This window comes from Miscanthus floridulus, chromosome 2 (genome assembly GCF_019320115.1).
Source record: "Miscanthus floridulus cultivar M001 chromosome 2, ASM1932011v1, whole genome shotgun sequence".
NCBI lineage: Eukaryota > Viridiplantae > Streptophyta > Magnoliopsida > Poales > Poaceae > Miscanthus > Miscanthus floridulus.
This window is the reverse complement of record NC_089581.1, coordinates 8,877,585-8,890,537: the sequence shown is the minus strand read 5'-3', so window position 1 is coordinate 8,890,537 and position 12,953 is coordinate 8,877,585. Positions and strand designations below refer to the sequence as shown.

At 42.7% G+C, this 12,953-nt stretch overlaps 2 protein-coding genes across 2 annotated transcripts; both read left to right on the top strand.

The window, feature by feature from the left end:
• Positions 1-1,556: 1,556 nt before the first annotated feature.
• On the top strand, positions 1,557-6,316 carry LOC136537857 (probable CoA ligase CCL12). Its single transcript, XM_066529830.1, has 14 exons — positions 1,557-1,994; positions 2,259-2,388; positions 2,520-2,779; positions 2,880-3,081; positions 3,161-3,201; positions 3,471-3,593; positions 3,751-3,824; positions 3,920-4,140; positions 4,476-4,570; positions 4,647-4,863; positions 4,938-5,063; positions 5,350-5,448; positions 5,542-5,751; positions 5,847-6,316. The coding sequence occupies exons 1-14, from the start codon at positions 1,720-1,722 to the stop codon at positions 5,958-5,960; spliced, it is 2,187 nt and encodes a 728-aa protein (XP_066385927.1). The 5' UTR covers positions 1,557-1,719; the 3' UTR covers positions 5,961-6,316.
• Positions 6,317-9,781: 3,465 nt separating this feature from the next.
• LOC136537856 (lipid phosphate phosphatase delta-like) lies at positions 9,782-12,750 on the top strand. Its single transcript, XM_066529829.1, has 8 exons — positions 9,782-10,270; positions 10,652-10,750; positions 10,858-10,932; positions 11,012-11,142; positions 11,218-11,318; positions 11,401-11,529; positions 11,639-11,754; positions 12,227-12,750. The coding sequence occupies exons 1-8, from the start codon at positions 10,070-10,072 to the stop codon at positions 12,626-12,628; spliced, it is 1,254 nt and encodes a 417-aa protein (XP_066385926.1). The 5' UTR covers positions 9,782-10,069; the 3' UTR covers positions 12,629-12,750.
• The last annotated feature ends 203 nt before the right edge of the window (positions 12,751-12,953 follow it).

Here is a 12,953-nt window from a genome sequence, read left to right as displayed (position 1 = left end):
TATAAAGTTCATGTTCTCATTACGGATCATGGCAGCTTCATATATGGTACTTAAAAAGTTTTACCTTGGTATTAAAGAATTTTGTTAAAGAGCTTTTACGCAAAAGAACTTTGATCATTGTTAAAGCTATACCTTGAATCCCTGAGTCTGCATTCCTAAGTTATCAGTTAATATTTCGGTTAAGTCTTGTTGAGTACTTTTGTACTCAGGGTTCGTTGACCCCTTGTTGCAGGTGAGCCTCATGAGCAGATCTGTTTTGGATCATGCTGCATGACAGTTGTACCTTGTGATGACGATGAGAAGTAAATGTGTGGCCCTTGGGCAGGGCAGTCTCATTGTGCGTTTTGTATTATATTATTATGCCACTCCACTACTACTATAGTTTGTAATAATTATCGAACTTAGTTTGTAAGGTTTGAAACAACTAGTTTGTAAACTATGTTACCGTAAGACTTCCGCTGATTTTACTCTGGTGTTGATTTTGAATAAATGTTGTAATACTGCAATGACTCTGTAACGTGATCTTGCTCGGAAATCATGGATGATTCGGGGTTCTCCGAGGATACCCGACAGTCTTTTTAAGTTATTGGAAACGTATGCATAAATGTCAAAGGTCATCGAACAGCGACAGATGCATGTGGGCCCTATAACTTAGGAGGTTCTGCCATAGAAGTTCATGTCTACCGTTGATTAGTTTGGTCTTAGGGTTCACGATGTTTGACTTCTTAGTCTCCTGTTTCTGGATCTGTTGGTCATACGCCATATTTTGGATAATCATTATCTTGTTGTTTCTCCGTTGCCCTCATCTATCCCGACTTTTGGAGTAAGCCTTGGTTGTACTAGGTTGCTCTTAACCATGTAACTTTAAATTCTGGTGCAATTTAGTGTTCGATGTCGTGTAATCTTTTGTGTAATTGTAGATTTACGAAATGTGTTGTAGTTTCGCCTAAGGGGAGTGGATCCTAATTCACTTTTTTGTAAACCATCGCGTTAGGATACGTACTTGTGTGGTAGTTTTTGCTCTTTCCACCTATAATGTAATCCTAGCCAATGTTGTGCTTTGAATCTAAGTGTGTTAGTTGCTTGAGTCCAACTCCATCAAATACTTCTTTCCACTAACATATTATTGATTTGCTGGCCTACAATAAACACCATGTAATGACAACCAACCTCTATGATCGTTTAGAACACTGTAATGAAAAAAGTCACGTTATATTTTATTCCCATATTTTCTCATTTAATGTACCAAATAAACCAATCTTTCATAGCAACACAATAAGAAAATATATTATACATATGAATTATATTTCTCAAGAATTTTTTTATACCAAGCACATCACCCATATGGAAACGCGGCTGCGGTGGCTAGTTAAACTATAATCTACGTTGTTTGGATTATCTAAAGTTTTTTTTCTAGCCGTTACCAACTTATTTTATGCATCGAGTGGCGCCATAGTCACATCAGCACGCGAGCTCAACCAAACGGCAAACGGCACTCGGCCGCACGTGCTGGCGCCGGAGGTCATATCCCAGACCACACCTCCTACCTACTCGATCGAAAAGAACCCCACCTGCCGCGAGCCCGCGACTGCTCAGCTTCCGCACGGCAGGCACGCACAGAAACGGTCAAACGGACACTGCAGGCGGCAGGCCGGCCGAAGAGCTCGAGCGAGCGAGCAAGTGAAAGGCGATCGCTAGCCGCGAGCGCGGGCGGCCATCATGGCGGCGAGCGCGAGGGGGAGCGTGTGGGAGATCCAGCCGGGCGACGTGGAGGCCGCGGGGCTCGCCGCAGCCGACGCGGCCGCGTTCCTCGCCTCGCTCCGCTCCGCCGCGGGCTCGGGAGCCACGCGGGACGCCGTGTGGGCGGCGGTGGCCGCGGCGGGGGTGCTGCGGCCGGAGCACCCGCATGCGCTCCACCAGCTCGTCTACTACTCCGCCTACGCCGGGTGGGACCGCGACGCCCGGGGCCCGCCGCCGTACTGGTTCCCGTCGCCGTAAGTCGATCGCCGGTCGCGCTCCTAGTGATTTTGGGACGTGAACAAGGCAGCTTGATTTCTAGTAGCTTAGCTTGCACCCATCTGTTTGCCAAGTTTGCTCAGCTTGACTATTGTGTGATGTGAATATGACATGCAGCATTGCAAATCTCAAGCAGTGCCAACCAGCAGTAAAGCAGCTAGCTAGGCTGTCGATGCTTTTGCTGTATCTAATATCGAGTATGCTGTATGTAATTAGTGGCATAAGTGTTTCGATTCTCGCAGAATTGACTGTAAGCAAACAAACCTGGGGAGATTGATGGAAGCAAATGGACCAAAGCTGTTAGGATCATCATACAAGGACCCTATATCAAGTCTTAGCCACTTTTACAGGTTTTCCGTAGAGAACCAAGAGGTCAGTTACTCTAAATCACTCAAATATGTACAAGTAAAACGCCAAAAAAGAACACTTCAGAATTTCTGTCTTTTTTCACGATTTGTCATCATAAAGTGTGATCCTACTTTCCTATGTGATTCCCTTTTTAGGCCTACTGGTCAATGGTGCTAAAGCAACTCGCAGTCAATTTTAAACAAGAACCAAGATCAATTCTAAGTACATCAGATAGATCAAAGAAAGGGGGGACATGGTTTCAAGGTGCAGTGCTCAACATTGCTGAATGTTGTCTGCTGCCTTGTCCTTCCCTGAAGAGGACAGATGACAGTACAGCTATCATCTGGAGGGATGAAGGCCTTGATGATTATCCAGTGAACCATATGTCACTGAAGGAGCTTCGCACTCAAGTGATGTGTGTTTGTCATTTCCAAACAAAGAGTTGAAGTGTATCTTTTTCTTTCTGTAAATTATTATTCATGGTGGCTTTCTATGTTGCTATGCCCTTTTATCAGAACTGTTGCACATGCCTTAGATGCCATGTTTGAGAAGGGCGACCGGATTGCAATAGACATGCCTATGACATGCAATGCAGTCATCATATATTTGGCAATCATCCTTGGTGGCTTTGTTGTTGTATCTATAGCAGATAGTTTTGCGCCTCAGGAGATTGGTAGTCGTATGGGTGTCTCAAAAGCAAAAGCAATTTTTACCCAGGTGAGAGATTAAGGAAGCCTTTCATGGTACATCTGTTTAGTGCTATCTGTGGGCTCATTCTGAATTACACAAACTTCAGGATTTCATTGTTAGAGGAGGGAAGAAAGTTCCACTTTACAGGTATGACTGATCAGTTAGTTCAAATTCACGCTCTGGTAAAATTAATCTTTTCATTTTAAAAAAATGAGAGTTTGTTATTTATTGTACAGTTTTGTACCTAATATGTAATTTTTACAGTTTGCAGTTAAATAAGATCTAGTCCTATGAAACCATCTGCTTAGATTAGTTGGACAGCTTTATATATACCTTATCTTTAACTGAACTAAAATACTTGTACATACTAACCATCACCACACATCTGAGCAGTTCATAATAATTCTATTCTTCAGCCGTGTCGTACAAGGGACTTCATCTAAAGCTGTTGTGATTCCTGCGATTGGAGACTCTCTTGGAATTATGCTAAGGAATGGTGATATGTCCTGGAAAGATTTTCTTTCTCGTGCTGCTGGAAGGTAGGTGCTCAAGTTTTGTCTCTTTGTCGCACATGAATAGATGGAAATTTGAGCTTTGGTGATTCTGAAATTCTTCTTTCATAAAATTGAGCACACCTTCATTGCAAAAGAAAGGCAATTTCTTCATATAAGGTACATATATCTATTGGATTTGCAGGTCATCTTCTTATTCTCCAGTTTATCAATCTGTGGATGCACTAACTAATATACTATTTTCTTCAGGAACAACTGGTATGTCCTAGAACCCTCTTCCTTTTCCCATTTCCGCTTGCCCTATATTTGAGGTTCACATTTGTTAATTTCTGTTCCATTTTTTTCTTGTGAAGGGGAGCCAAAAGCAATACCGTGGACACAACTTTCTCCCATAAGATGTGCATCTGATACCTGGGCGCATTTGGATGTTCGTCCATGTGACATAGGTTGCTGGCCGACTAATCTGGGCTGGGTTATGGGACCAATAATCATATACTCATGCTTTCTAACTGGGGCAACTTTGGCTTTATATCATGGATCTCCACTTGGACGCGATTTCTGCAAATTTGTACAGGTGTGTTTGGCATAACGTGCACCATCATCTGCTTTTCAGCTGCCAAAAGGATCCACCCTTGCCACTTGCATATATTGTAGTTCTGTAAGTTTTGAGCTTCAGTATGTTATGTTCCATTAGTCACCTTGCACATAGCATGGACACATCTTACTTCACATTTGTCTGTTGATAGCTCTAGCATACCTCTGCTGAATAACTACCCAACCTCAAACCTTGACACACTATTATAATCTTCAAAGAAAACACTTGGCATGCTTGAAAAATCATTTTTCTTCAGTGTTATATGATGAAGTCCTTTTATGCTGAGCAATGCATTCCTCCAAAATATTTTGCAGGATGCTGGTGTGACTGTATTAGGAAGTGTGCCTAGCTTGGTGAAGTCATGGAAAGCTGGGAACTGTGCTGAAGGGCTTGACTGGACCAAAATCAGGTGAGTGGCACCTATCAGAATGTATCCATCTTCATCACAACCTGGTAGAAGGACAGCTACAGTATTATTCTTGCAGAGTACTGGGCACAACAGGGGAGGCTTCTGATATTGATGACAATCTGTGGCTAACTTCACGTGCCTCATACAAGCCCATTGTTGAGTGCTGTGGGGGCACAGAGTTGGCATCCTCATACATTCAAGGGAGTCTTTTGCGACCGCAGGTCTTTGGAGCTTTTAGTGGCGCATCAATGTCCACTGGGTTTGTCATACTTGATGAACAGGGAACTCCGTATGTAAGTATTGTCCCTTAAAATTTCCATTTTGTTTAATGCATTCGAGGCATAACCAGCTAAGTTTGCTATGATAGCCTGATGATGTACCTTGCACTGGAGAAGTGGGGCTCTTCCCTTTGTATTTTGGTGCTAGTGATCGGCTTCTCAATGCTGATCATGACAAGGTTTACTTTGGTGGAATGCCCATTTATAAAGGAAGGGTATGGACTTGCATATCTTCTTGTTTGTATATTTATTTAGTAAGTAAGTGTTTCCTATTTGATTTTATTACATAAACTGTGTGGATATGTCACTGCTTGGCTATCTAGTATATGCTATAGTCTGTCATGAATTTTCTTTCACAGAACATATACAATATCTGCATTGTTCGCGTGTATAATTGTTTGCTGTACAAAATTGGAGTACTGAATGCAGTGACATTCTATTAGAAGGTATAAGTTATAAAACAAACTGGTGAGTAATCTTTACTTTCCAATTGTGTTATAGCAACTCAGACGACATGGAGATGTAATCCAGAGGACAGTAGGTGGGTACTATATTGTACAGGGAAGGGCGGATGACACCATGAACCTTGGAGGAATTAAGGTTGAATGCCCCTCTTTTCAAAGTGTTTAATCATTTGCTATCATCCTTGTGTTACATGAAGGAAACCATAACTTTTATCACCTGCATATGCAGACCAGTTCAGTTGAGATAGAACGGGTATGCAACAGAGCTGACGAGTGTCTGCTAGAAACAGCAGCAGTTAGCATCAAACCTTCTGGTGGGGGGCCAGAACATCTAGCTATCTTAGCAGTGCTAAAAGATAGATCGGCCCAGTATGACGTGAATCTTCTCAAGAGGAAGTTTCAGACAGCCATTCAGAAGAACCTCAATCCTCTCTTCAAGGTATAATAAGATCTTCCCCTTTCTGCCATTGAGGTCGAATGATCTGATAAACATGTGTACACTAAAATCACTGGAATCGTCAATTGATCTTACAGGTGAGCTATGTCAAAGTCGTTCCTGAGTTCCCAAGAACAGCTTCGAACAAGCTGCTGAGAAGGGTTCTGAGGGATCAACTAGCGCAGGAACTCTCAAATCGCAGCAAGCTATGACCTTTGAGATTGTTCTGCCTTCTTTCAACGGAGGACTTCTCATGTGTCGCAATAATCCACTGCTTGAATAAAGGAGGCGTCGTTTACCGCATGTTCATTGTTGATATGTTGTGTTGTATTATATTCTCAAAGCATATCAAGATGATCCTACGAAATTTTCCCCTTTTTTTTATAAAACTTCAAGCCTTATAGGCTCGTTGTCCTTTTGAAAAGGGAACCATAGTCCAGAGAACGTTTGTAAAGGGCAATACATTTTATTTGATCATTAGAAAGACAAAAATTCAAAGAACCCAGATGTTGCACTGGGGTTGTGTGTGTCAAATGATAGCGTTGATGGATAAACCGGGTGCATGCATGATAATTTACTGCAATTTTTTTCTTGAGAGGCAAGTGAAAGTCAGTGGCTCGTCGTATCATACTGTTTGAACATCTATCACTAGATAGCCTCGTTTGTGACTTCTGAGAGGAGTGGTTGGATTTGGAATGCAGAGCTGTTGCGAGCTCTTCTTCTCTAAACAAATGTTTATCAGAACATGCATGACGTGTCCAAGAAACAACTCAAAGTTGTTTCTGTTCGCTTCGCTGAAAAGTCAGGCTAAAAAATATCGTTCGCTGATTTGTTGTGAGAGAAAAATATTGTACCAAGACTGATAAGCTAGGTTGATAAATTTATTGTCTTGGAAGATCTAGGTTTAAGGGACTATTAAACAACTGTAAGCCTGTAGGCCTTGTTTGTACTGAGCCCTGACGGGCAGCTTGTCAGCCAGGCAACCATCCTGGCTCTAGGTAGCGTTGGGTGGGCCAGGCAGCTAGCCAACCAATGACAACAACCTCGTAATGTTCATAGAGATTCCCATAATTGGTATGCAATGTTTTGATCAGTATTTTTCTCCACTAACTAGTGATGTTCAAACACATAGTGTGATGTTGTTAAAAGAGTTTTTGCTTCTCTTGAGAAAAGGAAAAATGCATTCTTATTTACGTATTTACTTCCCGTACTTATCCTGCAATTACTCTTTTGATAATAAGAGGTTAAAGAAAATCTTGGTCCCTGCTTATACTGTGACTCTTCGAGATGCTAAGAATTTGTCTGAATGGAATTATTGTGTTTGAATGAAGGTACGCGGGCAATTTCTTCTCTAGACCTCTAGTCCTGCAATGTACTCCTATGTACAAAAAAAAATGGCATTTGCATCCCTTACATCATCACAAATTCATAACGCCCAATCTTTCCTGCAATAAAGTATTACTAGCAGGTATACTCTTCTACTGTACAAAGAAATGCACATTTGCATCCACGAACCTCGTCATAAATCCATAACGTCCAATCCTATCGTACATTCGCATACACGATTTCCTGCGAATCTCTCTCTCTCTCTCTCTCTCTCTCTCTCTCTCTCTCTCTATATATATATATATATATATATATATATATATATATATATATACACACACACTATTCATGAGACAAAGAACGGGGAAAAAAGGGTCGAGTACTAAAAAATAAGAATCTGCCATTAATAATTTGTATAATAAGTCTCTGCACGCCCAATTATTCTCGTGACTCAAGTCAAGCAAACTTAACACACAAATGGCCAAGCAAGTCACGCTGTCACGTTTGGAAAAATAAGTCTGTGCTCTCAAATACTAGCAGACGGCCGTGCTCACATAGCACAGGACAGCAGGCCAATCCTGACTTTATGCTCGCCACGCCTGGAACAATTTGTACTAGCAGACGGCCAAATTGACTGGTGCGAAGCTCAGGCCCTGCTTAGTTTTTAAAAAAATTTAACTCCTATAGTAAAAGAGTATATTTGGACACATGCATAAAGTATTAAATGTAGACGAAAAAAAATTAATTGCATAATTCTTAGCAAAATCGCGAGACGAATCTTTTAAGCCTAATTAGTCCCTGAAAAGCCTTAAGTACTACAGTAACCCACATGTGCTAATAATCGATTAATTAGTATCATTAGATTTGTCTCGCAGTTTCCTGATGGGTTCTGTAATTTGCTTTTTTATTAGTATCCAAAACCCCCTTCCGATATCCTTCCGACACATCCGATGTGACACCCAAAAATTTTCACCTCCCCAACTAAGGCCCCGTTTAGATCCAAAAAATTTTGTATTTGGCAATTAATGTCTAATTATGGACTAATTAGGTTCAAAAGTTTCGTCTCGCGATTTCTCACCCAACTGTGCAATTAGTTTTTTTTCGTCTACATTTAGTACTTCATGCATGTGCCGCAAGATTCGATGTGACAGATACTGCGCAAAATTTTTTGGAATCTAAACAGGCCCTAAACACACCCTCACTTGACAGGAAGAGCAGGACGAGCCAGAAATTCTTCCGCACCGCACGTCAGAGACGAAGGAGTAAAGATTATTCAAGATGATGCACACTATTTTCTTTTTCATGTTTTTTCCTTGTATATATATGTACATAACAGCCAGGACAACCACGCTTTACATATGCTACGGTGCACTATATGAATATATACGTATGTGAAACTGAAAACGTATGAATCTATGGACTATGATGATGTTGATGTACCGGCCGAATTGTCTGGTTTGGCAAATTGTTCCGCTAGTATTATCAGTAACAAAGCCGAGAGTTCAAAGTCTGACGAGTCCATTTGGCTAAAGCCGAGAGTTCAAAGTCTGACGAGTCCATTTGGCTGAATCCAGTGAATCTGTTCAACGTACGCAAATCCAATTCCAATGTGCTTGCTGAGTGCTGACACTCCGATTGCCAGCTAATATAGCTATTATCTTATTGCATCATGCACCCACACTGCAAGCGATATGGTGAAGAAAAAAAAACGGTATGTTCGTCGAAGGGTTTAATAAGTTTGGCTAGTACTGATTTATTGTGAGAAAAAAATACTATTAACTGACTGATACGCCCTGAGTGAAACAACAAACTAAGAGGCCGAAAGAATAGAATGTTCCGAGGCACTCACACAAGTCTCATAGATACGGGAGTATATAGCAGTATATTCGTATCGTACCTGCACCCGTCCGTCCTCATTTTTTACTGCATACAGAGAGGAAAAGTAGTCTAACTTGTGCTGGGAAGTTTCTTGGTTGGCACTTGGGCACTTGGCATTGGTATGGGAAGTAAAGACAGCAGCCTTTACACTGTTGTGCTGACCTGCCTTGTTTGGTCCTTGAAACGTCACTAAACGTCACTACACTAAAGATGAATTAGAAAGGGAAAAGGACTTATAAACCCCTCAATCAAGCATCTAAATTGTACAAAGATGTGATTGAATTATGCCTGTTTAGGTAACTGGGACCATAGATGATAATGTTAAATCCAACCTATTTAGATGAATTAGACAAAAAAAAAAGTTCTTACATTTATGGCTAAATTTCGAAACCCAGAATGCCTTACATTTGTAGATGGGTGTATACATTTTTTTCCCCTGAAAAAGCATATCTCTTTCTTTAAAAAAAAAAGAAAATACAGTAATATAGATGCAAGTTTTAAAGTGCAACAAATTCACATGGAACAGTTAATTCTTGCCAATTGTGGAAACGAAAATTTCGCACTCCAACGCTGAACGAAACACAAGCGTGTGTGTTTTTTCAAAAAAAAATAAACGTGTGGAACACCACTCTAGTCTAGTCAAGATTAATAAACGAAACAAAAATTTTTATAAGCTGATTAGACGAAACAATCAGAACCTTCTAAAGTCCGCGTCAAATCCCCAGTCCGCCCCAAAAAAAATAAAGCAAACCGAAACTACCACGAAACAAAAAAGAAAGAAAGAAAAGAACTGATAAATGATGTAACAATGTTTACAAATCAATAAAGTGTGCCACATGGCATTTAAAAAAAAAGTCCACCGAGACCGAGAGCCGCGGTCCAGAGCGGGGGGCGGCCGGCACAACGAAACGGGCCAACGCCACCACCTCCTCCTCGTCCTCGGCACCTCCCCCCGCGATCCAGACGACCCCGTCCGCCTCGGGCTGCGCCTCCCCGCTACAAGAGTCCGCCCGCCAGCGCTGCGGTCCCAGCGAGCCCCTCCACTCTCTGCGGCTCGGAGATCCTGTCCCTGTGCCCCGGACCGAGAGGAGCCAGGCGGCGGCGTTTGGAATTGGACATGGAGGCGGCGGCGGTCGTGGGTTTGGGCGCGGGCTCGGGTGCGGGCCTGACCAGGTGGCAGGCGGCGGCGCTGGCGGCGCTGGCCGGGTGGGTGTGGGCGGCCTCCTTCTACGACCTCACGCGCCGGACGCGCGCGCTCGTCCAGCCGTGGGTCACGCGCCGGGTGCACGCCGAGACGGCGGCCATCCTCAGGTTCCAGGTCCGATCCCCTCCGCGTCATCTCTCCTCCTCTATGGTCACGTAATTTCTACTCATTTCTAAATTCTAATTTCTCCGACGAACAAATTAGCTGCATTACGCTGCTTCTCTTTAGGATTGTTGAATTTGTACGCTTGATGCTACCTTTTTGCTTGGCCGTCGCGTCCTTTATGTCTACTATAGGATCTGCAACTTTGTAGCAAGGGCCGGTAGAATTAACTCGTTGATTAATTTAAGATGAACTTGGCTCCAGTTCATTCTCTTACTCTAAATTGAACGGATTGGCAATTAGGCAGTAAACAAGGTTGTCTTGTAAAAACTGTGGTATCTTAGTTTTAGATTTTCGTATCTTCGGTGTTTCTCAAGTGTTGAATCAATGCAGAGGTTGTTGGAGCACAAGTTGTTGGACAATTTCTTCTCTGTGCTGTCATGCGTTGTCTCCGTGCCCTTCTACACGGGATTCCTCCCTCTCCTCTTCTGGGTATGTCTTCTGTCTCGTGGCCCACTGATTTGATTGCCTTGCTTTCTTTATTTTCTGTAATAATTCTGTTTGATTCTGAATTCTTAAACAATATATATATATTGTAGAGTGGACACGGCAAGCTGGCTAGGCAGATGACCCTCCTCATGGCTTTCTGTGATTACCTCGGCAACTCTGTCAAGGTTTGTCATCTGTTCATAATACAATTGAAAGGATAGGCTTTAGTTTAATCGCTGACACTCTTGATGATTCTGAATGCAGGATATGGTGTCAGCCCCTCGGCCATGCTCTCCTCCTGTTAGAAGAGTGACAGCTACAGAAGATGAGAAGGAAAATGCCATGGAATATGGGCTGCCATCATCGCATGCTCTCAACATTGTTTGTTTGATGGGGTATGTTCCTGCTCTTATTTCGATAGGGGAAGTTTGAAAGGAATTGTTGGCTAATGCTGCTTCTGATCAATGCAGATATTTATTACATTATGTCCTCACATATGGAGAACATGGCAGTGTTATAGTTGCTGCGGGTTTATCTCTAGCTTTCGTACTTGTTACGCTAGTTGCCATTGGTGAGTCAAGAGTTCTTAAGGCAACTGTTTTTTCTCGAGTTACTGAAATATACTGACGATTTGGTTTACCTTAAATTGGCAGCGAGAATATATTTGGGTATGCACAGCTTGACCGATGTTGTTGCTGGAATTGGTTTTGGTATTGTCATCCTTGCATTCTGGTTGGTCGTCGATGACCATGTTGATGCCTTCATTGTCTCTGGGAAAAATGGTACATCCATACACCTCAGTGCTTGCGTGCTGCAAATTTTGGAGGCACGTAAGGTGTGGCGTTGAAAGTTGAAAAGTATCCTAACAGCTTTCCCGCTTTGCACTTGCAGTTGCAACCTTCTGGGCAGGCCTTTCTCTATTGATGTGCTTTGCATATCCGAAGCCAGAATTCCCTACTCCTAGCTTTGATTACCACGCAGCATTCAACGGAGTCGCTTTCGGAATTGTAAGAGCTCTGTTTCTGACTAACATTGCTTAATCAAAACTTGCTCACGCCATACTTGATTCTGGTCAAACTGAAGATATTATTGATACATTCTTCTGTCCTAACCTTAGACTAGAAAATCAAGCTAGTTTACGATTAAAAAATATAATGGCAGGATTCTCGTTGGTTCTCTTTGCATAACCATCTGATTATAATATTCTCTAGTATCCATTTTATGATGGAAGGCATGAAGTTGGTAATTGACTAAACATACTGCCCCAAGTAAATTCTGTGTTATTACAGAATTAGTTTTGTACTGATGATTTGCTAGTGCACTTTCTTGGTATTCTATGTTTACAATTCAAAAAACAAACTTTAGGCCTCTCGCCTGTGTTTTGGTTTCTTCATGTATCAGCACATCCTATTCTCTGTTCTGAATCATATGGTCTACCCGAGATTTTTCTGACATTTCTTTCTGACGAACGTGATTCAGGTGTACGGCATCCAACAAACCTACTTCCACTTCCACACCCCTGATGCCCCCCTCATCTTCAGCGCTCAGTTGCCCCTCCTCACATTCGCCGGTCGCGTCCTCGTTGGGATCCCAACCATCCTGGTCGTGAAATTCTGCAGCAAAGCCCTCTCCAAGTGGCTGCTGCCCGTTATGTGCAGCACCCTGGGCATCCCCATTGTGTCGTCTTGCTACGTCCCTGCCCTGAAAGTTGACAGCAGCAGCAAGAACAAGCAGGTTGCCGGGTACCTCCAGCGGCTGTTCTCCCACTTCCCCCAGAAGGCGTACGACGTGGACACAGGCATCAGGTTCGTTCAGTACTCCGGCCTCGCGTGGTCCGTGGTTGACTTGGTGCCGGCCATATTCGCCCATCTGAACTTGTAGTCAGCTACTTAAAATTTAAATTTCGTTTTTTGGAGCTCCCAATGCGGCGCTCCTACTCGTAAGACATGGATCATCTTATGAGGTTGTAAATGAGTAAATCCGATGGTCTGGCTTTTCTTTTTTGTATTGTATGTATGGTTGCCTAGCTGTTTTCAGCAGGGGTGTGTTGTTTCTGTAGAGGTGTCCAGTAAGTAGGGATTAGTAGTATTGATGTGTAGCTATGTGTCGGGGTCCTAATATCAGGGTACCCAATGAGGTGGGATTAATGACCATCGAATGTTGACGCTTCCGGTCAGACAAAGAGCGCTACTACGCTTCTTGCCCG

Excerpts from the sequence above, each read along its gene's own strand:
- LOC136537857 (XM_066529830.1), top strand. The coding sequence starts at position 1,720 with ATGGCGGCGAGCGCGAGGGGGAGCGTGTGGGAGATCCAGCCGGGCGAC. Across the intron at positions 3,202-3,470 it reads AAGAAAGTTCCACTTTACAG|CCGTGTCGTACAAGGGACTT; the intron begins GTATGACTGATC and ends TCTATTCTTCAG. Across the intron at positions 5,752-5,846 it reads ACCTCAATCCTCTCTTCAAG|GTGAGCTATGTCAAAGTCGT; the intron begins GTATAATAAGAT and ends TTGATCTTACAG.
- LOC136537856 (XM_066529829.1), top strand. The coding sequence starts at position 10,070 with ATGGAGGCGGCGGCGGTCGTGGGTTTGGGCGCGGGCTCGGGTGCGGGC. Across the intron at positions 10,271-10,651 it reads CGGCCATCCTCAGGTTCCAG|AGGTTGTTGGAGCACAAGTT; the intron begins GTCCGATCCCCT and ends GAATCAATGCAG. Across the intron at positions 11,530-11,638 it reads CATTGTCTCTGGGAAAAATG|TTGCAACCTTCTGGGCAGGC; the intron begins GTACATCCATAC and ends TTGCACTTGCAG.